Raw genomic sequence first — 24,286 nt, 5'->3', positions numbered from 1 at the left:
ATAACATCAAACAAAAAATGCACTGCATACAAAATTTCTGCAGGGGAAAAAAAACCTCTGCCCCCAAATGAGGTTTACTTGCTGCTTTATTTTTATGTTTATTTTTATTTTTTATTATTATGAATATTCATGAGATACAAATTACCAGAAATTGCTTTTATACCCCGGCTGCATTATTTTTAAATAGCTTGCTCATTAAGCGTACCTCAAATGAATTAAGATTATAAGTGGATGTTATCACTATCCATAACTTCTGCCCCAGGGAATATAATTAAGGGGGTCAAAACACCTCTTTTCTTTGAAGTAGTCACACTATATCATGCTATCAGTTTGGCCCTAGATAGGAAGCAAATATTTGCTTATTCCACCCAATGAAAGTGTAAGTCCATAACTGTTCAAACATTTGAAAACAAAAATTAATATTATTAGCAGAACCACCATAGGTAATTACTAGCTGTTCTTTAGCATTGAGTTGGGAAGAATATAAAAGAGTCCAAACATTAACTCTTTCAACTGGTTTCTTTCTGTTTGGGTCCTAAAAATCTGTCTTACTACATATTATGAAAGAATCAAAACATTTAGAAACGGGCTGAGCAACATGGTGTCATGCTATATACCCATCAAGATGACAGGCACCTGTGCCATACCTGTTTTGTGGAAATGTGTATATAAATTAACTTTAAGTGTTTTGTGTGCAAAATAGTAAATGCACACAAAACAATTCCATGAAAATGAATGGTAATCAAAACTCACAGTTCATTTCAAGCTACACAAAATAGTCATTGTTTTTTTCTCTTTATAGTTGCTCAAATTCATAATAAAATAGAAGAAATTTCCTGTTTGGAAAACTTTCCAATTCTTCCTGGGCTGGTCTTTAAACAATATCATTTCATCATTTTCCTGTAGGTTAATTCTTAGAATAGCAGAATAGCACTCTTCAAACAAAGAAAACTCTGTAAAGTCAGTGAATCAATAAAGTTCCTGCTTTCTACACAGCTCAAAGGGTGGTGCCACCAAACCACTAGGGGAAGAAGGAAGTCAAAAGATGTTAAATACTAAGGCCATCTCACCCTGGTCAGCCTAGTGGTCTGGCTTCCCAGTCAACATGAAGGCTCTGCTTCTTTTGGGGCTTCTCCTCCTTTCTGTCACTGTCCAGGGCAAGATCTTTGAAAGGTGCGAGTTGGCCAAAGCTATGAAAAGACTTGGAATGGATAGATACAGAGGAATCAGCCTGGCAAACTGTAAGTCTGTCTACTCTCCTTCATACTTCGAGATAGTTAGCCAAATATGGAACAGAAACTAGGAGAGAATGAATAATAAGAAGTGGCTTTGAGTCAATAAACATCTTATTTCATCATAGATTTGTATACTTACAATGGTTAAAAACATCATTTGGCCCTTTAGAATCACAGCTACCACATGAAGGAATGAGGGCATGGGAGGGAAAAATTCTATACCATTTTAAGTAAAACAGGACCTGTTGTACTCTTCTTCTACTACCACTAAGCTTACCAGCTGCTCAGACTCAATGGTGCACGTAGGCTGAATAAAAGATACGTCTGAGGACATGGCATAATTCTGCCAGGTCCTTGGTACTTGACTCCAGCTATTTCCCATTTGGAACTTGAGTTCTGAGAGCCTAGAGTGATGCAATATTTTTCTTTCTTTTAATTCCCCTACAATGACATGGGATTTTTAACAGTAAAGTTTTAAAAAATTATGTTGAACTCTCAATACAAGGGCAGTAGGAACCTATCTCCCCTCAGACACTGTTTATATAAGCTTAGATCCCTGAAACTCAGAATGAAATGTTTTATTATTCTTATTCACTGTAGTTGATTAACTATTTATCATTTTCTTCTACACAATTCAAGATGTGCCATGAGGAAAAGTTCTTTATAATTCACATTTGTCAATGTAATCACTGCACTTTTCAGATTGAATTAAAACATTTCCCCTCAATAACTATTTTTGAATGAATGAGTGAATAGATGAATGGATGGATGGATGAAATCAGAATAGTCTTATAGAGTATTTTATAACTTTTATTTTCAAGATTCTAACTTGTTATCTATATTCACTTTTAGGTATTATAAGAAAAATTCTCTCTCAGAAAATCCTTATTTTTTTCTAATAAAAAGCATTTTTCCATCAGCCTTATGTATCTGTAATGAATTTACAAAAACCACTCGACAATTCCGTTGATTTTTCTATTCTAGGCTGAATGTTGCCTGAGGGATGGGAGCAGGGGAAGGGTAAAAGCAATGGAAAAAAACAGCTATTTTAATATTGTAAATAATGTATTTTGCTTCATTAGTATTACAAAATAATTTGCATTACAAAAGGATTCTTAGGGCCTTTTAACACTCAAGTGTTAAAATATTTTATAAGTTAAATATATCTTTATATTTATAAAGTAAGTCATTAGTAAATAGAATTAGCTAAATTGAATAGTATAAGTCATTTAGTGTTACTGCTTATAACTAAAAATAAGTTCTTTTCAGGGATGTGTTTGGCCAAATGGGAGAGTAGTTATAACACACGCGCTACAAACTACAATCCTGGAGACCAAAGCACTGATTATGGGATATTTCAGATCAATAGCCACTACTGGTGTAACGATGGCAAAACCCCAAGAGCAGTTAACTCCTGTGGCATATCCTGCAGCGGTAAGACAAGACAGTACTTGAGTGATGGCACAGTACCCATCTTGTTATACTTAAAAGAACAGAGTCAATAAAAATGAAAAAGGCTTGAAGGGTTCATTAGGGACCTAGAAAAACTCCATCTCAACTTCTGGGAAGTCATTGTTATCCTCCTCATAATTCCCTAAGTAAGAAATCAAAGAGCTGGTATCATAAAAGGTTGGTGTTTTTTAATATACAAAAGTTTTTGGAATGACCTGTTAACTTATTGTAAATGGCCTTATTGATACTTTGTCCAGAACAATGCCATTCTTCCTGCTTACTTTGGGGAGGTTTAGGGATAATTTGGTCCTTTTTTGATTGTTTTACTTTTTATTATGAAATGTTCTAAATATAAAGAAAATTAGAGACAGTAGTATAATAAACAGTCATATATTTGACACACAGTTAACAGCTAACATTTTGCCATAGTTCCTCATTGTGTATTATTATCTTTTTTTTTTTTGCCGAGAGATTTTAAAGTTAATTAGAAACATTATGACATTTCATTTCTAAATTATTTAGTTTGCATCCCCAAAAAATACAGTTCCTGTATAATCACTATCACATCTAATAAATTAACTTACGGATTTGTTTATTTGGGATGAAACAAATATTTTATTGAACAAATATAAAAATAGAAATAACATGAAGAATCTTTAGTACATAAAATATTGCATAAATATTGCAAACTTGATACTGTTAAATTTTTAAATGTTAAAATTCCCAATAGAGAAGATTTATCTTAGAATATTTTTTAATGCAGTTAATTTACTTTCAAAAATATTTTGTATTATATAATAATCTGTGGTGATTGAATAAAAATTAGAAAATACAAGCGAGAAAAAATAGCACCCATGATCTTACTACCCAAAGCTTTATAACTATTGACAACTTTTGGTATATATGAGTATTCTTCCAGAATGTATACCAATCATGTATATGAATGTAAAATTATATCATGCACATATGTACCCACATACAAACATGTAAGCAATGTGTGCTTTAACAAAAATTAAATTGTGTTACATATATGCTTTACAACTTGCTTCTTATCAAATAAAATTATTTCCATGTGAAAAAATACAAATCTGTACTATCATTTTTAAAGGATGAATAGAATTCTACTATACGAATATTCTAAATTTATTGGTCCAGTTCTTACTCTTAAGCAGTTTGTTTCCATGTTTCACTCTTACAAACTGCTATGAACAGTATTGTGCATACATCTTTGGGTGCATTTCTTATTATTTCTTTAGAATAGGTTTTCAGTAGTAGAATTGCTGAGTAAAAATTACTAGACATGTTTTTCTTACAGTGTCTAGTACAAAGAGGACCTTCCATCATTTTAATTAATAATTCCAGAGCTTCCGATGACTTTGATAAATGAGAAACAGAATGCTTTATTTCACGCCAAATGGGACAGAATGAAGAGAAAGTTTTCCTCCAACAATCACAGATATATGGACTCTTGAAAAATCATTTCTTGGTATTCTGTGCTCATTCTAACATAATAAGACTGGCTAAACCTAAACCTAAAATGAAATGTCTATGAAAGTCATTTTCATTCCTCATCACCTTTCAGTTTTGCTGCGAGATGACATCACTCAAGCTGTAGAATGTGCAAAGAAGATTGTCCGTGATCAAGGCATTACAGCATGGTATGTTTTAAGGGTTAAATGGGAAAACTGTTTTACCCTACTATTGATATATACAGTGAGAAAAGACTTTCAAAGTGTGCTACTGACAACAGAAAATTGCAGTATTATCTAGATTCTTGAGGAAACAGTCTACTTTAACTGATTCAGCATCTTACTCTTTTTCTCTTCAATTTATTTTAGGGGATTTCTAGAGTTTTTAGGATTCTCCACACTCTGTTTCTTGTCATATCTTGAAACTATTTTTAGAATAAGTAAATGTGGAATGCACTTTGTGTTGCTGTTGTGCACAATTTCATGTTTACGTTCAGCATTCTATGCTCTACTGAGGGCTTTGGGGAGGAATGAAGTATTTTGTATACACATTTCCATTTAATAAATAGCAATGCCTGCATATGTGTTTTACTTAATGATAAAATGTTTTGCTCCCCTGAAGGATTTGAAGTATGTATATTACAATGAAGATATGTTTTAACTTTTCACTGTTTGTCTCACCTTTCTCTACAGGGTGGCATGGAGAAATCATTGTCAAAACCAAGATGTCTCTCAGTATGTTCGGGGATGTGGAGTGTAACTGTGGAGTTTTCTTTCTTCAGCTCATTTCATCTCTTTTTCACACTAAGGGATTAGTAGTTAAGTGAAAGGTCACACTACCATTGTTTCCCCTTCAAACAAATAACATTTTTACAGAAGCAGGAGCAAAATATGGTCTTTCTTTGAAGAGGCTTATTGTTCACTATGTGTTTATTATTTGATATTAAGCTTACACCATTTTTCAGTTGTAGCATTCGGCACTAATGCTGGTAAAAATTCATCTAAAACCTTGGTTACCAAATACATCTCTGGTACACGCAGAAAAAAAATCCAGATTTAATCTTGAATGATATGAGTACTCCCCAATATTAGATAAAAATATAACAAAAGACTATCTTAAAACAAACTGACCTTAGGAAAAATCGCAGATGTGTAGGAATCTGATGCCTTTACGTTGTTCAGTCATCGCCCAAAACTAAAAATAACCACTCTTTTTGGGGCAATATAAAACTTTTAAAGGAGCAGAATGCCAAATGGCTAAAAATGGAGATTGCCTGAATTAAGAATTTTGTTTTCATAAAGTGTGTTCCTCACTAAATTGCTGTTCCTTAATTTTATTAACTTAGATTCGCCCATTATCACTAAATCTGAGGCAGATGAGCTTGCAAGTATTGAAATAATTACTAATTAACTACAGGTGTGAAATTATGCATGCTTAAAAAATACATTCTCATTAAAGACTTTGCAATGCATACCTTGTCTTTCCTTTTTTTCTTTACCTTGCTTTCTTTATTTAGACCCATCTAGTGTCTCTGAGGAAAAATATATATATATTTGAAAAAAAAAATGATTTGCCACTCAGTATCTTCTATATCCTCACTTGCACCTAAACAGAGTTGGATACTGCTGGAGTAAAATTCACAAGCATGCTCACAGGTCTCACTTTAAATTCATAATCACAAATCTCAAATGCACCCTTGTTACCAACAGACCAGGTTTAGCATGTCCTCTTGCATTAAACAAATGACCTGAAAGCCCAAAAGTTGGTGCAAGGATTGAAAGGTTTATTCTGATTACCAGTACTCAACTAAATGTCTAACCAAGCAAACAAACAAATAGAAAAGAGGGGCAGTGGGGTCCAGTTTATCCTGGTCCCAATCGGCGGGGCCAACCTATTCCAGACAGTAATTGATAAAAGCAGTTCTCCCACTGCTGTGGGCAAAAAGAAGAAAAGTACCCGCTAGATTTAAATCAGAGAAACAAAGTGTAGCCAAGAGCCCTCCAGGGTGCACCTTTACAGAACAGCAGAAGAGGTCTTGGAAAATTAGAGAGTAAAATTAGAGGTAAGGAGAATATTAGCGGCTTCTGGACTTCCAGTCACTGCGTGGCGTGGGACTGAATCTCCACCACTTTCATGAATCCCCGTCAGGGGAACCTGCTCAAGCAAGATCTTCATGGTGCAGGACTGGCCTTCCCACCTCTGCTAGTCACCCATCAGGGCAAACCGCTGCCAGCCAGAAGGAGCAGCTTCTCACAGGTTGAGAGGAGGTTAAACTGTAGTTGTCTGGCAGTCAAAGAGGAAGAAAAGGGTGGGGGGAAAGGAGAGTAAAAGAGAATAAAGCATTACCTTGTCAGAATTTAAGCTGGAGACTCCAGGAGGGACTTACCAGCAGCAGAGACATGGGAGTAAAATAGTCCCAGTTGCCACTTGCCTTTTGCTGCTCGAGTCTTCTCTAGTGCCCAAAGCTTTCCAATTTTTGCCAGTGATTAAATTAGGCTCTTGGACTCCAAAGTCACAGAAATGATCAATGTACCCAGCAGTCAAGCAAGCAATGCTTTATTAAAAGAGGAGACAGACTTATGCATAAGGGTGGTAGCAACAGTAAAGCTTGCCTCCTGAAGGGAGCTATTCAGCGTCTTTTATAGGGAAAGGAGTTAATGGCTACAGGGCAGCGCCACTGGGGATGGTCCATTCTGTTCTTCCTGGTTGCATCATAGGTGCATACTCAATACGTCCAAGATGGCAGTGCTGTTCATCATTGTCACCCCAGGAGGGTCACTGTAGCAGTCACCCTGAAGCTTAGTGCACAGGCGGGAATTCCTAAAAGGGTCTTAAGATTAATCTGTAACTTTTACAACTACATAAACAAGCCTTGGGAAGGGGTTTTGCAACTCAGTAAATATCTGTTTCCTCTCTTATCTCAGTCTATTTTGTCGGGGTGACCCATGGGGTAATCATTTGCCCTAGCGATCTCGATGGATCTTGGATGACCAGCGCCATTTTACACACACTCAGCACAAAATGGCCACCAGCCTTTCCCTTATGAGAAACTGTGGTTTCTGAGAAACAGAAACTTCTCCACACCAGCACCAAACCCCTCTCTGATTATGTCAGCCTTCCTTACAACCTATATAAGCCCTCCCACCCTAACGCCGGTTGCTGCTCTCCATTTTGAGTGCAGCCCGGCAGATTCTTTTCCTTTAATCAAGCTTGATTGGCACCCAGCGTTTTGGCTCACTTTCTTTCAGGTTTCATAATTGAGGAGTGGAAAAGTAACAAAGTGTCCTCTGCAGGGAAAATGGAGTCAGTTTGATTCACAGGCCCAGCCTTGCTCTGTTTCACCCCTCTTGTCTGCTTGTCCATCTTAGTCACTTCTCTGTAATCCTTCCGTGTTGGTGTCCCCACTCTCCAAAATGACCAGTGCTACTTTACTTCTCTCATCAAAGCCCCAACACACACATCCCATCCCCTTCTCTGTCCCCTCATCCTCCACTCTCCTCTGCTCTCAGCAGATAAGCTGGCGGCATACTACACTGAATGGATAGAAGCAACTTTCGCACCACTGGGCCCATTCGCCCTTCCTTCCCTCCTGTTACCTGGATGAAGGTCCTCAGCTCCTGTCAAGGGCAGTGCCTCTACATGCAGTCACAATCCCATCCCTCTCATTGCTCCAAGCCAGGCTGAGTTTTTCCTGCACCCTGTGTTTCTCCCTCTTTGCTGGGTCTCCTCCACCATTGTACAAACTGCTCTAGTAAACTTCCATCTTACAAAGAACACTACACTAGCCCTCATAACTCTCCAACTACAACTTCATTCTCTGCTCCCTTTTCAGCAAGACGTCTGGGTGATGTCTGTACTCAGCAACTCCACATCCTCACCTCCCATTCTCTTTTCTGCCCTTTCTAATCTGGCTTCTTATTCTCACTCAACTAAAGCTGCTCCCCTAGTTCTTCTCCCATGACTCCTTGGTGCCAATTTCAGTGGTCATTTTTCTCTGTTCATCTTACTTGATCTCTCAGAAGTATTTGACAAAGTGAATCACTTCATACTTCTAGAAACTTTTTCTCCCTCGGCTTCTCCTCATTTACATCTTACCTCACTGACTGCTCTTTCTCTACTATTTAATTTCTAAATGTGGCAGTGCCCCAGGACTCAAGCCTATATCCATTTCATATACTACATATTTTACTTATTTGTCTCTTCTCACCAAAATATAACCTCCAAAAAGACAGTTTTTCCCCCACTTCTAAAAAACATTGAAGTAATCTCAATCTTTCTAAAAATGTGCAAGAATGGTACAAAAGCTTTTTATTTTTCTGAACCTTTTGACAGGAAGTTGCCAGCATGGTACCCAATGGCCCTGAATACCTCAGTGTGTTTATTTCTACAAAGACATTCTCATAAATAGCCTCAAGACAATAATCCAACTCAGAAAATTAACACTGATACATTATCACCAGCTGATCATCAGATCCCATTCAATTTCATCAACTGTCCTGTTAAGTTCTACAAAAACAAAAAGGTATAATTCAGACTCGCGTTGTATTTGGTTATGTTTTTTAGTCTCCTTCAATATGGATTATTTCCTTAGTTGTTGTTTTTTCTTGACTTTTATGACCTTGATACTTTTGAAGACCATAGACCGGATATATTTGTAGAATGTCCCTACAGTTTTTCTGATGTTCTCTTGATTAGATTAGGTTATACATCTTTGGCAGGAATACCACAGAGGTGATGCTCTTCTCACTACATACTCTTAGGTGGCATGTGGTTTGATTTGTCCCATTACTGGTGATGCTTACTTGGATCACTTGACTAAGGTGATGTCTGCAAGTCACCTCCACTGTATAGGGGGGAGGGGTACATTGAGACTGTTGCTCATCAAATTTTCAATTTATGAATTTATTTATTATATTAGTATAGACCCATAGCTTCTATTTTATTCAAAATATAATGAGTTATAATCCATTATTATCATTTATTCTGATGTTCACATTGTCCCTGATTTAGCCAGTGAGCCCCTGCAAGCAGGCTTCTGTGTCATTTTGACATGTCTCATCATTCTTTGAGTATTTTCTTGTTTTCTGGTACAAGGCATGCTAAGACTCACATTACCTTCTTGCTCCATTCTTGGAATAGCCATTTCTCCAAGGAGCCCTGATTCTTCACAGTGGATAATGGTATATAAAAAAAAAGATCTGGGCACTAGGCTGTCACTGTTCCCAAGCCCTACTGGTGGACAGAGCTAGAGTATGTATGTGTTTACACTATATTTATCTCTATATCTATTTATATTGAAAATGATAAATTCACACCAATAAATGAGAACATGCAGTATTTCTCTTCCTATGCCTGGCTTATTTCACTTCATATAATTTTCTCTAAATCCTAGTTTTATCCTTTTTCATGTTTTAAGTCCCTTCTGTTACAGTAAGAAACCTGGCATCTATTATACTTAGTATCTTTAAAATGTATCCTTAGTACATTTATGTATTTGATGGGTTTGCCTGTATGTAACCAATCTCTCAACACTGCCCCATCATGTAATGTGTCCCCCACTCTGGCTCTGAAACCCTCCGGGGCTGCTCCCTCCCTCCACACCTGGATACTCTCCTTACCACATCACATCTCTGACACACCATGTTGAGCCACTGTCTTGGTAGGAAGGAGGGCAAAATATTCCAAACACCTAGAACAGTGACTAAAACATGGTACACTCTAATAAAATCAGTTGATTGAATGACTCTCTTGGTGATTATTTGCTATATTCCCTTCATGTTGAGTGTTCTAAGATTTTTTTTTAGTCTTCAAGCCCACATGATTCTAGCAGAACAGCGTCTGGAATTCCAAGTCACGTCTCCAGTCTATGTCAATGTAGTACACAAACTAGCCATGGGAGGCCAGCAGAGGGCCTCTACACAGGTGCAGCCTTAGGCTTCAAGATTCTCGGACCATCCCGATGTGAATAAACTCAGAAAGAATATGTTTATTAATATCAGGATACCCTGAGGGGTGCAAAGAATGGGTCAAGATAGGGAAGAAAGACTTGAAGAGTGACAGCTGAGAAGCAAAAATGAGACATACCCAAGAAGCACCAGGATAGCCTTGCTCAGGCTCACTGAAGCAAGTCAGAGATTAGCAAAAAGTTGGCTGAAGAGGGAAAGCAGTGTTTGTTGGACACTGAATTTGCTTTACTGTTTTTGATAAGTATTTCTTAACTATACCAATTATTTTTTTTAACATAATTAAGCTCCCAAACCAAATTCATACTCTTATTCTGGGAATAGAATAAAAATCAATATCAATGTTTGATCACTTTCAAAAGAAACTCAATTCCTATGTTGCTTGAAATGCCGTGATATTCCTATGAAAACTGAGCTCATTATGTAGCACTAATAATAACTAAGCTCTGAGCACATTTCTTGTAGTTTTAATTAATGGAATCGTTTTAAAAATATTTTCTTAAAGTTGCTAAATGGAATTACTATAAATTATAATCAGTAGTGACTTCCTACTCTTTTAGCTTAATATTAATATTTTTATATTTACCTCTATTCTTTTTTAATATTAGGTTTATATTGCTCCTTCTTGATTCTTTCATTTTAGGATATCGATTTCCCACCATAGAAGTTAAAGATTAGGCTCTATTTTCTCCTCCTCTGCTGCTTTTTTTTTTTTTCTCCTCCCCTATTTCCATCACACATGGCACCTTTCTCCTAAGCTCATCCTTCCAAACGTAATCATATATATATTTGGTTACATCAATATTCAGTATTTACGTAGCCATAAATACAATTACTTTCTCTTCTTGTTCAAGACTTTTTCCCTAGAGCTAATACCTTGCATGATTCTTAAATCTATTTAGCATCCTACGTATCTGTCATTAGTTCAACTCCCCAAATCTAGGTCTAATATTTAAATCTCCTCTCAAGGTTTCACACAGCTGGCATTTTCTCAATTCCATTCTTCTGCAGCAGTATCGCCCAGAGATTTCTTACCGAATCTTATCTGGATGGGTTGCTGTCTGTGCCTGTATGTAGCTGACATCCTGAGCTCTTTCAGCACCATCTTGGGATTCTATTATTTTCTATGTTTGATATTTATTGTTTTCTGTATTTCATAATTTCCTCCATCTTGGCTTATTCTCTCATTTTGGATCGCATCTCCAGGATCTTCCTGAGAAAGAGCGCATGAGAGGTACTTTTTTGTTTGTTTTCAGATTTAGCATGTCTGAAACGGTCTTCATTCTATTCACACACTTGGTTTAGAGTTTGCTGGGTATTGAAAACTAAATTGGAAGTAATTTTCCCTCAGAATTTTGAAGCAGTACTTTATTGTTCCCTAGATTCCAATGTTGCTAGTGAACAATCTGCAGTCATTCTGACTCGTTTTTACATTCTGCAACTGTGTGGGATTTTCTCTTTATCCCGATGTTCTGAAAGTTCGCAATGATATGCCTTGGCATGGATCTGTTTTCATCCTTGTGATGGGTGCTTGGTAGGATCTTTCAGTGTGGAAGCTCATACCCTTAAGTTCTGGGAAACTTTCTGAAATCATCCAATGATTATTTCCTACCTTCCATTTTCCTGGTTCTCTCCGGAACTCCTAGACTGATCCTCTGAGAGCGGTAAGGCAGCGGCCAAGCGCGTGCGCAGTGTTCGCGGCGGGCGAGCGAGCGAGCGAGCGCGCACGCGCGCGCGGACCCCTCGCGCCTGCGCACCGCGTTGCCGTCGCCCCTCCAGAGGCGTTCTCCACCCGCGCGGACCCCTCGCGCCTGCGCACCGCGTTGCCGTCGCCCCTCCAGAGGCGTTTTCCACCCGCGCGGACCTGAATGGCCTTCGGCGACGGTTCCTACCTGAAGGAGTTGGCGGTTGCTCGAGGCCGCCAGCCCCGGTGACTCGCCCTCCCTCGGCCGAAAACCTTCCGCCTGGGCCTACGCGGGAGGAGCGGGGCCTCTGAGGGGAGCGGCGACTCCGCCGGCCCCCGTCTCTTTCCCTGGCGGCGGCGGCTTCTTCCGTGGGACAATATGTTCAAGAGAATGGCCGAATTTGGGCCTGACTCCGGCGGGAGAGTGAAGGTCAGTGCGCGACCTTCTGGCGGTAGCTCTCCCGCCCCTGCACCTCCCTGCGCGGGAAGGGTCCGCTTGCTTCCCACTCGCGCCTTCTCTCCGCGGGTTTGAACCAAGATTCCACCGCGGAGAGCGAGGCCGAGCCTTGGAGCGGTGGATCAGTGCTCATTGGGCCCCAGCTCCACCGCGTCCACCCTCCCATCCCCGCCCCCAGACAGATAACCAGTGGTAGCTTGGCGAGACCTGGGCTTGGCTGCCGAGGCAGCAGGTTATACTCAGGACTGGAAGTCCTGGCTTGGTGCACATTAGCTGCCAGCCCAGGTCACCGGTAAACCGGAGATGCCACCCACCTGGGTGTGAGGATAGTAACAATAAAAAATAGTGGATGAGCGCTTATCCGAGTAGAAGTGCCATAACAGGAACCGAGATGTTGGAAAGGTCGGAAAATTTGCCGCGTTCGTGGTGTTCACAAAGCGCCAAAGCTACAGCCAAGCCACTAATCAGGCATGCAAAGAATGTATCCCTGTGCGCGGCACTTAGGGATATTCAGTAAATGTCAGCCTTTTATTTTTAAGGAAAATTAATAGAGACCCTAAAACAATGTTTGACATTGTAACACTTATTTCCCTCCCCCCTTTTCTACATCCCCTGGCACGTTAATTTTTAAGGCAGAACCGACTGGTTCCTAATATAATACCTATTTTTACCGCTTCTGATTTTTATCGCAGGAAGGGAATTTTTCTTTAAAAAGAAATCGCCCACTTTAGCACTAATCCAGTTAATCAGATTTTTTGGAGTCTTATCTGCATCCTGTTATTTTTCCATAATTTTAATTATAATGCGTGTACAACTAAACACACGATTTTTTTTGGCGGGTGTGGGGATCTGAACCCTTGACCTTGGTGTTATAACACCACGCTCTAACCAACCGAGCTAACCGGCTAGCAAGGATATCTTAAAATCACATTAAGTGGAAATTCTTCAAACATTGTAAGTTAGTGACGTTTAATGGAAGGGGAGAGAGATACCAGATAAAAGTTCATAGTACCATGAGCTTCATAAACATATACATTTTGCCCAAGCTTTGGGGCAAGGTTTTGGACTGATAGGAAAATACTACAGAACAAAGGTTTAAAACATTAGATTTGGGGGAAGAAGTTACAGAGAACTTTGTCTATTTGTAATCATGTTAGGTTCTAAAAGTTTGTGTCAGGCCAGAGTAATTGAAGTTAAGCCTGCAGTCCTCAAATGCTTTTCCACCAAAAATAGTTATGTAAAGCTTCAAAGTTAGGGATCTATTTCTCCTCCTTGCTGATTGTTACGTGCTCTTTTAGGCATCTTTTTCCAATTTAGATAAATTTTATCCAGATAGAAAGTCTGTTGACAAATGAACCCTCTTTTCATCTTAGACAAACTCTGCAAGTTCTAGCAACACTCTAGCAGCTGTGGGATCTATTATGTACTCACCATCTCAGCGCCCTTGAACTCATTCAGTTAGGCCTTGAACCTGAGGCCCAGTCTGTGCAGTATAAGCTTCCTCAGTAGCACTTACTATGATTATTTAATTGCTTGCTTGCTTCTGAGCAGACTTTAGGTTTACAGGTATTGGAATTGCTTGTTAGTTATCCAGCCACAATTAAAAGTTTTTCCATTTTCTTCACTACTTTTTCTTATTTCTTATTAATTATTGTTGATTACATTTAGCACAGCACTTTTTACATGTGGTATGTTGAATAATTGGTTTCAGATTCATGTGCAACATTCAGTATTTTCTCTTCATTTGGAATTTTTAATCTCTCCTTTCCTTTTCATTATTATCTGTCAGCACTCACACTGCCTTTACACTTTATTGAATGTGATGAGAAACATGTATGTACATCTCAGAACTGAGCACAAATGTAGCAAACATGGCCACTTGCCAGTGTACCAAGCTTCAGTCATCCAAGTGCCACTTTACCATTTTTGCCATATCTGAATCCAATTGGAATATTTATTGTAACATTTATATTTAAATCAATTCAATTTTTAAAAGCTTCTTCTTAAGCATTAATATTTTTGAAATCGTGGGTTTCGATTTCTAGTTATAGTTTTTTTTATATTAATTAAAGTAAACACAGAAGTAATAAAATGAAAAATGTTTGCCCTTCCTCTCCCTAAAATCCTCTCACAAACTGCCCTTGATATTTGTACTACACCTTGGGAAACACTGCCATAGGCTGATTAATAGGACATTACCATCAGTCAAAATTGGCAGTTTTTATTCCAATGCCTACCTCTCAGGTTTGTAAGGAAAGGGCCTTTTGCATTTCTTTTAACAAAACTCTCAGAAGTACTTTAAATGGTGATTTAAATAAAAACATTTTCAGAGTGGGAACATTATAATTAATCTGGTGTTATATGTGTTAATGTGAAATGAATATAAATGTCTGAAATTGATTTGAGAGAAATCCCTCTTACAACCAAACTCTAGATTGTCAGTCTGCCATTCCTTAAAACAAGCATTCAGAGGTCTCATTCTGCTTACTTAGGTAATGGTACAATATTTATTCGTTTTTAAATTATTTTTCTTTTAGGGGGTTACTATCGTTAAACCAATAGTTTTTGGTAATGTTGCTCGATATTTTGGAAAGAAAAGAGAAGAAGATGGGCACACCCATCAGTGGACAGTATATGTAAAACCATATAGAAATGAGGTGGGTACTTGCTTTTCCTGTAACTTTTTTCAAAGCTCTTTGTTTTGCTTGAAGATAAATTCTAATATTGTTTTATAGTAACTTTCTGATTATGTTATTGGTCCATTGTAGAAAGTTTGAAAGAATAAAGTGAGAACTGTTATCTTCATATAACTAGTAGTAGAAATCAATTTTCCAAAAATGTTTTCTAATTAAAATTAAGGTAACAGGGCCAGGCCGTGGCTTTGTAGGGATTGTAGAAAAATATAAACTTTAGTATACACAGTTTTGTGACAAATGCTTGCTAATGACATTCTAAGTAAAGCAGCTTCTAAGGGGCTATTAAGCAGCTTTTAAGGGGCTATTGAGATGTAAAGCAGCTTCTAAGGGGCTATTAAGCAGCTTCTAAAGAGGCCGTACAAAGGGCAGGGCAGGTGGGCCCAAGTACACTAAACATTCCAAGAAGGGAATGGCCCCCACCCGGTTCCAGGAACTGGCTAGTACCTTATCTAAGAGCCTACTGGCCAGGCCCCAGGGAAGATATACGATTGAGAGAAGTGCCGTTCCTTATTGGGGGTACCAGCCTGCTAAAGCCCACCTGTAAATCTAAAGGCGCCACAGATCTAGATCTATCAGGGTGCCAGCCTGCTAAAGTCTGCCCATAAATCCAAGGGTGCCACAGATAACCAACAACTCATCCTGTCATAAAGATCTGTTCAGGAAAAACTGTATAAAAGGTGCTTGTATTGTAAACTGGGGGCCGCTTTTGTCCTGGAGACGAAGCACCCCAACATGCTGGAATAATAAAACCTCATGTTTATTGCAATGGTCTCTACCTCGTGGTCTTTGTGAGGTGAGCAATCCCAACATGTGGGATTTGTGCATGGTGCACGGGTCTTACAGCTTACTTGGGAGAGCGTGGTGCTGACAACACCAAGTCAAGGGTTAAGATCCCCTTACTGGTCATCTTTAAAAAAAAAAAAAAAAAAAAAAATTAAGGTAACAAGAACGGTCATGTTGTAAACAGAGTACAAGTACACCTTCCAAACATCACATCTTAACATAGTGTTTAATTGGGTGTTTCAGGAATAGCAGCTAATACTTAAAGTGGTAATGTGGTAATAAGACCATCAGAGAATGTGAAAGGCAGATCTGCTATGTAATCTAGTTGCTGTTAATTTTGTTTTGCTGCTGAATCTCCAGTGCGTGGAACACAGCCAGTTCATGGTAGATATTCAGCAGATATTTATTGAATGTGCTAAATTGTTCCTCTATTTAAAACACTTCAAAGGGCTGGCTGGTTAGCTCAGTTGGTTAAAGTGGTGCCTTGTAACACCAAGGGTCAGGGATTCAGATCCCCATACCAGCCAGTGCCAAAGAAAAAAGAAAACCCTTCAAAATCCACACAGAAACTTGTATATGAGTGTTCATAGCGGAATTACAATAGCCAAATGTGGAAACATCTCAAGTGTCTATCAACTGATGAGTGGATAAATAAAATGTGGTATATCCATACAATGGAATATTGTTAGGCAATAAAAAGAAATAAAGTACTGATCCATGCCACCACATGGATGAAACTTAGAAGCATTATGCTAAGTGAAAGAAGCCAGACACAAAAGGTCAGACACACAAATGCTCAGAACAGGCAAACCCCATAGACAAAGAAAATAGATTAGTTGTTGCCAGTGGGTTAGGGGAAGAGGGAATCGGGAGTGAGTGAAAATGGGTATGGGGTCTCTTTTTGTGTGAAAAAAGTGTTCTAAAATTGTACAACTCTGTGAATATACTAAAAACCTGAATGGTACACTTTAAATAGGTAAATTGTATGGTATGTGAATTGTATCTCAATAAAGTTGTTATAAAAAACTCTTTTATGAAAGAGTTAAACTTCTTTACCATGTTTTAGAAAGTCTGCCATGATCTTTACCTGGATTATATCTGCAGCCTTGTCTGTGACTCATCATTTCCTCTTATCCTACGTTCTGCCAATACTAAATTACTCTAAATTTCTCAAAGGAACACTCTTAAACTTCTTCACTCATTCCTTCCCACCCACTTTATTCCTTTTGATCCTTTATGTCTCAGTTCAAGTGTCTTTTTCTGTTAAACTTTTTCTTTTCCTTTTTTTTTTTTGGCTGCTGGCCAGTAAGGGGATCTGGACTGTAACCTTGGTGTTACTGGCACTGCACTCTCCCAAGTGAGCTAACCGGTTAGCTTTCAAGTATCTTTTTCTTTGGAACTACTTTCTTGACCTTGGAAGGCTAAATTAGGTGCCCCTCTTAGAGACTTGGACCTAATGCCCTCAAAACACATTATATTCAGTGCTATTTTTATTGTCTGTTCCCTACTCCACAGTGAGTGTCTGAGAGCAAGAACCTATTTTATTTACCATTGTATACTTAACATCTGGTACAGCAATATTGGTAGTCAATCACATATTTATAGAAGAAATGAAGTATTCCCAAAAGAGTCTTCAAAGGTGCTTATGAAAATCTGCCTCAGAAAAAATCCTCACTATATAACAAGTGACAAAAGCAGGATATTAAGATATCAGTATAATATGATCCCAATTTTATTTTTTAAAAAATAAAGGTATATATAAGCACATTAAAAATTCCTGAAAGCAAATAAAAAGGTTAATAAACATTACTAAAAGTATGACTTATTATTTTGCATTTTTTATTTTTCTATAACTAATTTTATTTTTAAAAAGCCACCTTCACTGGCAGAAGCCCTTTTGTGTACTAGAATTAATGAATGTGCTTTTGTGCTTCAAAATAAAATTATGAAAAGGAGGCGTTTTATATTCAGCAGTTTTAGGTTGTTTTAGATTGGTTGTTGTTAGCTTATTGTAATATAATTTTGTTTTTTGAAGTTGGCTATAGATTAGCTTTGGTTTATATAGTTATTTCTTTTTTTTAAGATTAGTCAAGTACAGTAGTGAGGAAGGGGAAAGAGTAGAACAAGGAGTTTAATCTGTGACTGACTGGGAACAATCAATTGAGATAATTTACTGTCTTCAGATTAGCAATGTGGTTATTTCTGTAAAAATACCAGAAATGTACTATGGTTTTTATGGAAAAATCAAAATTGATTTAGAGTAGTAAATAGAAGTATGTAAAACAGGGTTTACAAAACAAGTGAGTTAGGGACATATATATTTCTATATAGTATGAATTATGAAAGAATTCAGCACAAACTTGCTTTGTTTAAAAAAAAAAAAGCAAAACCACTTCCCAGGTATAATTCATGATTTTTAGAAAATTGGATTCCATAAAGTTTGAGGGGAAATGTACTTCATAAAATTAGGTACATATGCTCAGTGTATTTCTTTCCTACTTTTCATATGTAGATGGTAGAACTAATTAATTCCTCTGTATTTTAGGATATGTCAGCATATGTGAAGAAAATCCAGTTTAAGTTACATGAAAGCTATGGCAATCCTTTAAGAGGTACAGTACAGTTTATTGATTCATGGTATACAGTTAAAAAGAGCTAGAAAACTAAATCAGTAACTTATAATTGTTTTATTTTTTTTTTTTCTCTTCAGTTGTTACTAAGCCTCCATATGAAATAACTGAAACAGGATGGGGTGAATTTGAAATAATCATCAAAATATTTTTCATTGACCCTAATGAAAGACCTGTGAGTAGTGTTAATCTTTGCAAATATAAAATAGATTTTTTAGTAAATGTGAAAATGTCATAATACCTAATGTATAGCTAGTGTTCTTTCAGGTGTACTTTATGTAAGTTTATGGCATGGTGCATCTTGCCATGAGTTAAGGTTTTCAATTTTTAAGTGAAGTGCTTTTCAAAAACCCTTTTTTCCCCCACATATTGAAAGAAGGGATATAATATGAACACATATTGAAAAGAAACCATGGGAGTCAGATGATTACTGCAGCAAAAACATTTAATGTTCATTAGCATCATTTGCTTGTCAGTAATAAGTTGAGTCCATATGCTATCTGAAATGGGTAATATTCAATTTTTTTTGTAGTTAAAGCTTTAGAAACAGTCTTTGCTTTTTCAAACTGCCTTCAGTACTAGCAGCTTGATTTTATATTTTATTCATGAATCATTTATAACCACTGACTTTTTCATCTTTTGATCTCTTACCAGATTGTTGCTTGATAATGTAAAAAATTCCTCCAGGCTTTCACTTTCACTTTGATTCTGCAGCAACATTGTGAGGTTGATGATATCCTTATTTTAGAGATGAGGGTACCAAGGCTCAGAGGTCAGGTCACGTGCTCAAAAACACTCAGTTAATTGTGGCAGAGCTAATTTTGAACCCATTTGTTTGCATTCAGATCTAACACTCTTTCTAGTACTTTTTCTTTTGGCTAAAACCACAAAGCTTTTTTTTTTTTTTAACCTGTGGGGTCACAATGCAGTTATGGCTCTCTCATATATGTGTGGCTGGAGTTTAACTCCAGTTTCAAGGCTTTAATGTTCATCACCATTGATTTTTATCCTGCGCTTATTCCTTTAATACCAAACATTTACACTTTAATTATCAGATTATATTTTTTAAACTGTGTATGTGCTTTTAAAGGAATTGATTATCACCTAAGAGAACCAGTTCCTAACTGGCTGCACCAGAAATACCGAAGGTGCTTTTAAAAAAATTCAAACTCCTAGGCCTCTTTCCTTGGACAGTCTGATTCAGTAGGTTTGGAGTGGAGCCAGCACCCTGGGTGATTTTGATGCACAGCAAGATTTGGGACCCATTGACATAAAGCCGTACTCTTCCTATGTAGGAATTCTACGTAGGAATTCATTTAGGCAATCTCTTAAATGACAGTCTGGTTTGGGCTTGCATTATCTTCAGTATGGATGACTGACTTCTGTCATTCAGTGAAACATCCTATTCAGATTTGGGGTAGTTCTAGTTTTAAGAAACTTGAACTTTATACTGTACTTTTATACACTTTCTTGGACTTTTCACTGATAACTGTTCATACATTAGTTTTCTTTTCTCCTGAGTAGACATTTGTAGTTCATTTAAATATTTTTCATGTGATAGGGTTTTCAGATCTCCTACCATTCTTGTCCTTTAAGAACACTTTCATAGACACTGTATTCTGTTTGGCAGGTGTAATGGATTGAATTATGTCTCCTTAAAACTCATTGGAGCTTGGGCCGACCCAGTGGCTCACTCGGGAGAGTGCAGCGCTGGGAGCACAGAGGCGCTCCCGCTGCCGATTCAGATCTTATATAGGGATGGCCAGTGCACTCACTGGCTGACACCAAGTGAAGGGTTGTGATTCCCTTACCGGTCACAAAAAAAAAAAAGATTTATAAATTAAAAAAAAAACTCATTGGAGCTTGAATTGTGTGCCCCAAGTTCTATGTATTAGAAACTTGGCCCCCACTGTGACTGTAAAGAGGGTGGCATATCCTATTATGGTAATTGAAAGGTGGAGCCTTGAAGAGGTGATTAGACTGTAGGACCATACAATAGTAAATGGATTAAAAATGGTGCTCAGGGCATGGTTCTGAGGACTTTAAAAGAAGAGAGAATGTCTCTTGCTTGCTCTGCTCTCTCTCTCTGCTTCTACCACCTTGCAGTGTGAGACTCCTGAGTCACTGTCACCACCACCAGATGGACTTTGGACTTCCCAGCCATAGAAGGTGTAAGCAATAAATTTCAGTTTCTTTATAAATTACCCAGTTCCAAGTATTCTGTTATAGCAACACAAAATGGATTAAAACAAAATTGGTACAAGAGAAGTGGGGTATTGCTTATAGCAAGTACTTGAAAATGTGGATGTGGCTTTGGAACTGGGTGTTAGGCAGAGGTTGGAGGAGTTTGGAGGACTCAGAAGAAGACAAAAAGATGAGGGAAAGTTTGGAATGTGTTAGAGACTGGTTACATGGTGGCAAACAGAATGATGATAGAAATTTGGAGTGTAAAGACCCTTTAAGGAGGTCTCAAATAGAAATAAGAAGGAGTTTATCAGAAACTGGAGCAAAGATCACCCTTGCTGTGAACTGGCAAGGAATTTGGCTGCATTGTGTCGACGCCCTAGGAATTTGTGGAAGTTGGAACTTAGGAGATGTGAACCAGAGTATCTGGCAGAAGAAATTTCTAAGCATCAAAGCATTAAGGTAACTGCATGGCTACTTGTAACAGCCTATGCTGAGTTATGGCAGCAAAGGCATGACAGATGTAAGCCAGAATTTAAAAGGGAAGCAGAGCACAAAGACTTGGAAAATTTGCAGCCTGGCCACGTGGTAGAGAAGCAGAGCACATACAATGGTGCAGCCCAGCAACCGTTAGCTAAGAAGATTAGTACAGAGGAAAGGGACTATCAAGAGAAGGAGAAAAAGGCCCTGAAGGCATTGCAGAAGGCTCCAACACATCCATTTCAGGCCCAAAGGCCTAAGGAGACAAAATGGTCTCGGGGAACAGGCCCGAGGCACCCTCCACGGGCTCATGGCCCAGAGCTACTTCAGGAAGCTGCCGTTTTGACTATTCCAGCTGTGGGTGAATTGGCCCCAGGTGTGGCTGGACTTGCAGCTTTGCAAAATACAAGCTGGAAGTCTTGGTGGCATCCATGTGGTTCTGGGTCTGCTGGCTTGCAGAATGCTAGATCTGTGGAGGCTTGGGAGCCTCCACCCTGATTTCAGAGGATGTATGGAAAAGTCTGGGGGCCCAGGAAGAGATCCATCACAGGGGCGGAGTCATCATAGACAGCCTTCACTAGAGCCATGCCAAGTGGAAATGTGGGGTCGGATTTGCAGCAGAGAAACCCCATCAGCGCCATGTCTAGTGGAGCCATGAGAGCGGGACTGCCATGGAGACCCAGAACTGTAGAGTTACCAGGGTGCAATGCCAGACTGCCAGAGCTAAAGCATCACCTGCGGCCAGGAAAGCAATAGAAGTGGAGCTGCCTGAGGACTTGGGGACCCAACCCCCACACCAGTGTGCAGAGGACATTGAACATGGAGTCAAGGTACAAGATTCACCGGCTTTAAGATTTACTGCTGTCCTGCTGGGTTTCAGACTTGTTTGGAACCTTTTACACCTTTCTTTTGGCCTATTTCTCCCTTTTGGAATGGGAATATATTCCATATGTTTGTCCCACCATTGTATCTTGGGAGGAGATAACTTATGTCAATTTCACAGATGGGACTTCAAACTTTGGATGTTTGAGTTGAAACAAGCCTTTGGGATGAAATCAACATATTTACATAGGAAAAGGACATCAGTTTTGGGAGGTCAGGGGCAGACTATAGTGGACTGAATTAAGTCTCCCCAAAACTCACTGGAGGTTGAATTGTGTCCCCCAAGTTCTGTGTATTAGAAACTTAGCCTCCACTGTGACTGTAAAGAGGGTGGGATATCCTGTTATGGTAATTTTAAGGTGGAGCCTTGAAGAGGTGATTAGATTGTCGGACCACACAGTAGAAAATGGATTAAAAATGGTGGTCGGCATGGTTCTGAGGGCTTTAAAAGTAGAGGGTATGTCTCTCTTGCTCGCTCTGTGCTCTTTCTGCTTCCACCATCTTGTAATGTGAGACTCTGGAGTCACTGCCACCACCACCAGATGGACTTTGGACTTCCCAGCGTCAGAAACTGTAAGCAATAAATGTTGTTTTTCTTTATAAATCACCCTGTCTCAGGTATTTTGTTATAAGCAACAAAAACAGACTAATAGAGAACTGTCAAGATGGTGGAAGAAGAGAGCTGCCTGCCGCTTTTCCGCCACCAGTAGAAGCAGCCTGAGGCCCGCGCCAGATGCAGCTGTAGCAGAATCGGCGCAAAGGAACGGCTTTGAAAGGGTGTCTTTACCCTGCCAAGAACTGGGAATCTTCCCCCAACCCGCGCGTGGGACCCGCTGGTGCGCCACGGCCAGCGTCCCAGCCGCAGCTGCAGACATGGAAACATGGAGGCCTGAGCCGGCGTGTGTCACCCCAGGCTGCAACGGTGACCGCGGCCTCTGACCCCCCGCCCCCACACGCTGTCACTGGAGCTGGAAGCGAATCAACCGGCAGCCGAGACAGGGAGACGTCCAGCGGGAGAGGCAGAAGCTCTGCAGAGACCACACACCCTGCGGGCCACCACTGCCTGATCCAACAGGTAGGCTTCACCGCCGCCACCCAGCATCATTCCCAGCCCAGCCCAGTGCACACAGAGCAGGGAGTCGTCCGGCAGGGGAGGCGGGAACTGCACAGGGTCCACACTGCTGCCGCACAATCCAGCAGCAGGTAGGTTTCACTGCTGCCACCTGGCTCCATCCCAAAGCTGGCCTAGTGCGCACAGAGCAGGGAGACATCCTGCAGGGGAAGGGGAGGCTCTGCAGAGACCACACGCCCTGAGGTGCCTCGGCGCATCCCAGCAGCCCGGGCCAGAGCGCAGGGAACAGGGAGTCACTGAGGTAGCCATACCAAATTGGCAACCACAGCAACATCTTAGTCAGTCAATAGTGTCAAACCTGTGGACTGTGAAACCCCCTGCCACAATGAATAAACATCAAAGAAAAGATACCAGAAATACGAAAAATCAAGAAAGTACACCACCAAAAGATAATAAATCTCAAGCTCTAGATCCTACAGAACAAGAAGCTCTTGAAATGACTGACAAGGAATTTCGAGTGATAATTCTAAGGAAACTGAATGAGATACAAGAAAACTCAGCTAGACGTCATGATGAAATGAGGAAAAGTATATAGGACCTGAAAGAGGAAATGTACAAGGAAATCAATGTCCTGAAAAAAAGTGTAGCAGAACTTGCTGAACTGAAGAAGTTATTCAGCGAAATAAAAAACACAACGGAGAGTTTAACCAGCAGGCTTGTCGAAGTTGAAGAGAGAACCTCTGAACTTGAAGATGGGCTGTTTGAAATAACACAAGCAGACAAAGAAAAAAGAAAAAAGAATCAAAGGCATTGAAGAAAATCTGAGAGAGATATCAGAGAACCTTAAGCACTCAAATATCCGAGTCATGGGTATTCCAGAAGGGGAGGAAAAAGGAGATTGCATTGAAAACATATTCAACAAAATAGTGGCAGAAAATTTCCCAGGTATAGGAAAAATCACAGATCTTCAGATCCAGGAAGCTCAACGATCTCCAAACATATTCAACCCAAAAAGGCCTTCTCCAAGACATGTTATAGTCAAATTGGCAAAACTCAGAGACAAAGAGAGAATCTTAAAAGCTGCAAGAGAGAAGCGTCAAATCACCTATACGGGAGCCTCAATCAGGCTAACATCAGACTTTTCATCACAAACCCTAAAAGCCAGAAAGGAATGGGATGATATATTCAAAATACTAAAAGACAGAGATTGTCAGCCAAGAATACTCTACCCTGGAAGGCTATCCTTCCGAAATGAAGGGCAAATAGTATATTTCCCAGACAAACAAAAACTGCAGGAG

At 39.3% G+C, this 24,286-nt stretch overlaps 2 protein-coding genes across 3 annotated transcripts in view; both read left to right on the top strand.

Annotated features, from left to right (window-relative positions):
* The first annotated feature begins 1,096 nt into the window (after window positions 1–1,096).
* LYZ (lysozyme) lies at window positions 1,097–5,628 on the top strand. The gene is made up of 4 exons (XM_063075746.1): window positions 1,097–1,241; window positions 2,505–2,669; window positions 4,270–4,345; window positions 4,850–5,628. Exons 1-4 carry the CDS (start codon window positions 1,106–1,108, stop codon window positions 4,914–4,916), a joined length of 444 nt encoding a protein of 147 aa, XP_062931816.1. The 5' UTR covers window positions 1,097–1,105; the 3' UTR covers window positions 4,917–5,628.
* Window positions 5,629–11,884: 6,256 nt separating this feature from the next.
* The window catches only part of YEATS4 (YEATS domain containing 4), a 31,351-nt gene continuing 18,949 nt past the window's right edge, over window positions 11,885–24,286 (top strand). Inside the window, exons 1-4 of one of the 2 annotated variants that reach the window (XM_063075695.1) lie at window positions 11,885–12,234; window positions 14,799–14,918; window positions 18,286–18,352; window positions 18,451–18,545. In XM_063075695.1, coding sequence (XP_062931765.1) covers window positions 12,184–12,234; window positions 14,799–14,918; window positions 18,286–18,352; window positions 18,451–18,545 — 333 coding nt within the window. In that variant the 5' untranslated portion in view covers window positions 11,885–12,183. The remainder of the gene's footprint in view (window positions 12,235–14,798; window positions 14,919–18,285; window positions 18,353–18,450; window positions 18,546–24,286) is intronic. The other variant, XM_063075696.1, reaches the window with a different exon arrangement.

This window comes from Cynocephalus volans, chromosome 12 (assembly GCF_027409185.1).
Source record: "Cynocephalus volans isolate mCynVol1 chromosome 12, mCynVol1.pri, whole genome shotgun sequence".
NCBI lineage: Eukaryota > Metazoa > Chordata > Mammalia > Dermoptera > Cynocephalidae > Cynocephalus > Cynocephalus volans.
This window is presented reverse-complemented; position numbering and strand designations above follow the sequence as displayed.

Excerpts from the sequence above, each read along its gene's own strand:
- LYZ (XM_063075746.1), top strand. The coding sequence starts at position 1,106 with ATGAAGGCTCTGCTTCTTTTGGGGCTTCTCCTCCTTTCTGTCACTGTC. Across the intron at positions 1,242-2,504 it reads AGGAATCAGCCTGGCAAACT|GGATGTGTTTGGCCAAATGG; the intron begins GTAAGTCTGTCT and ends AGTTCTTTTCAG. Across the intron at positions 4,346-4,849 it reads GATCAAGGCATTACAGCATG|GGTGGCATGGAGAAATCATT; the intron begins GTATGTTTTAAG and ends CTTTCTCTACAG.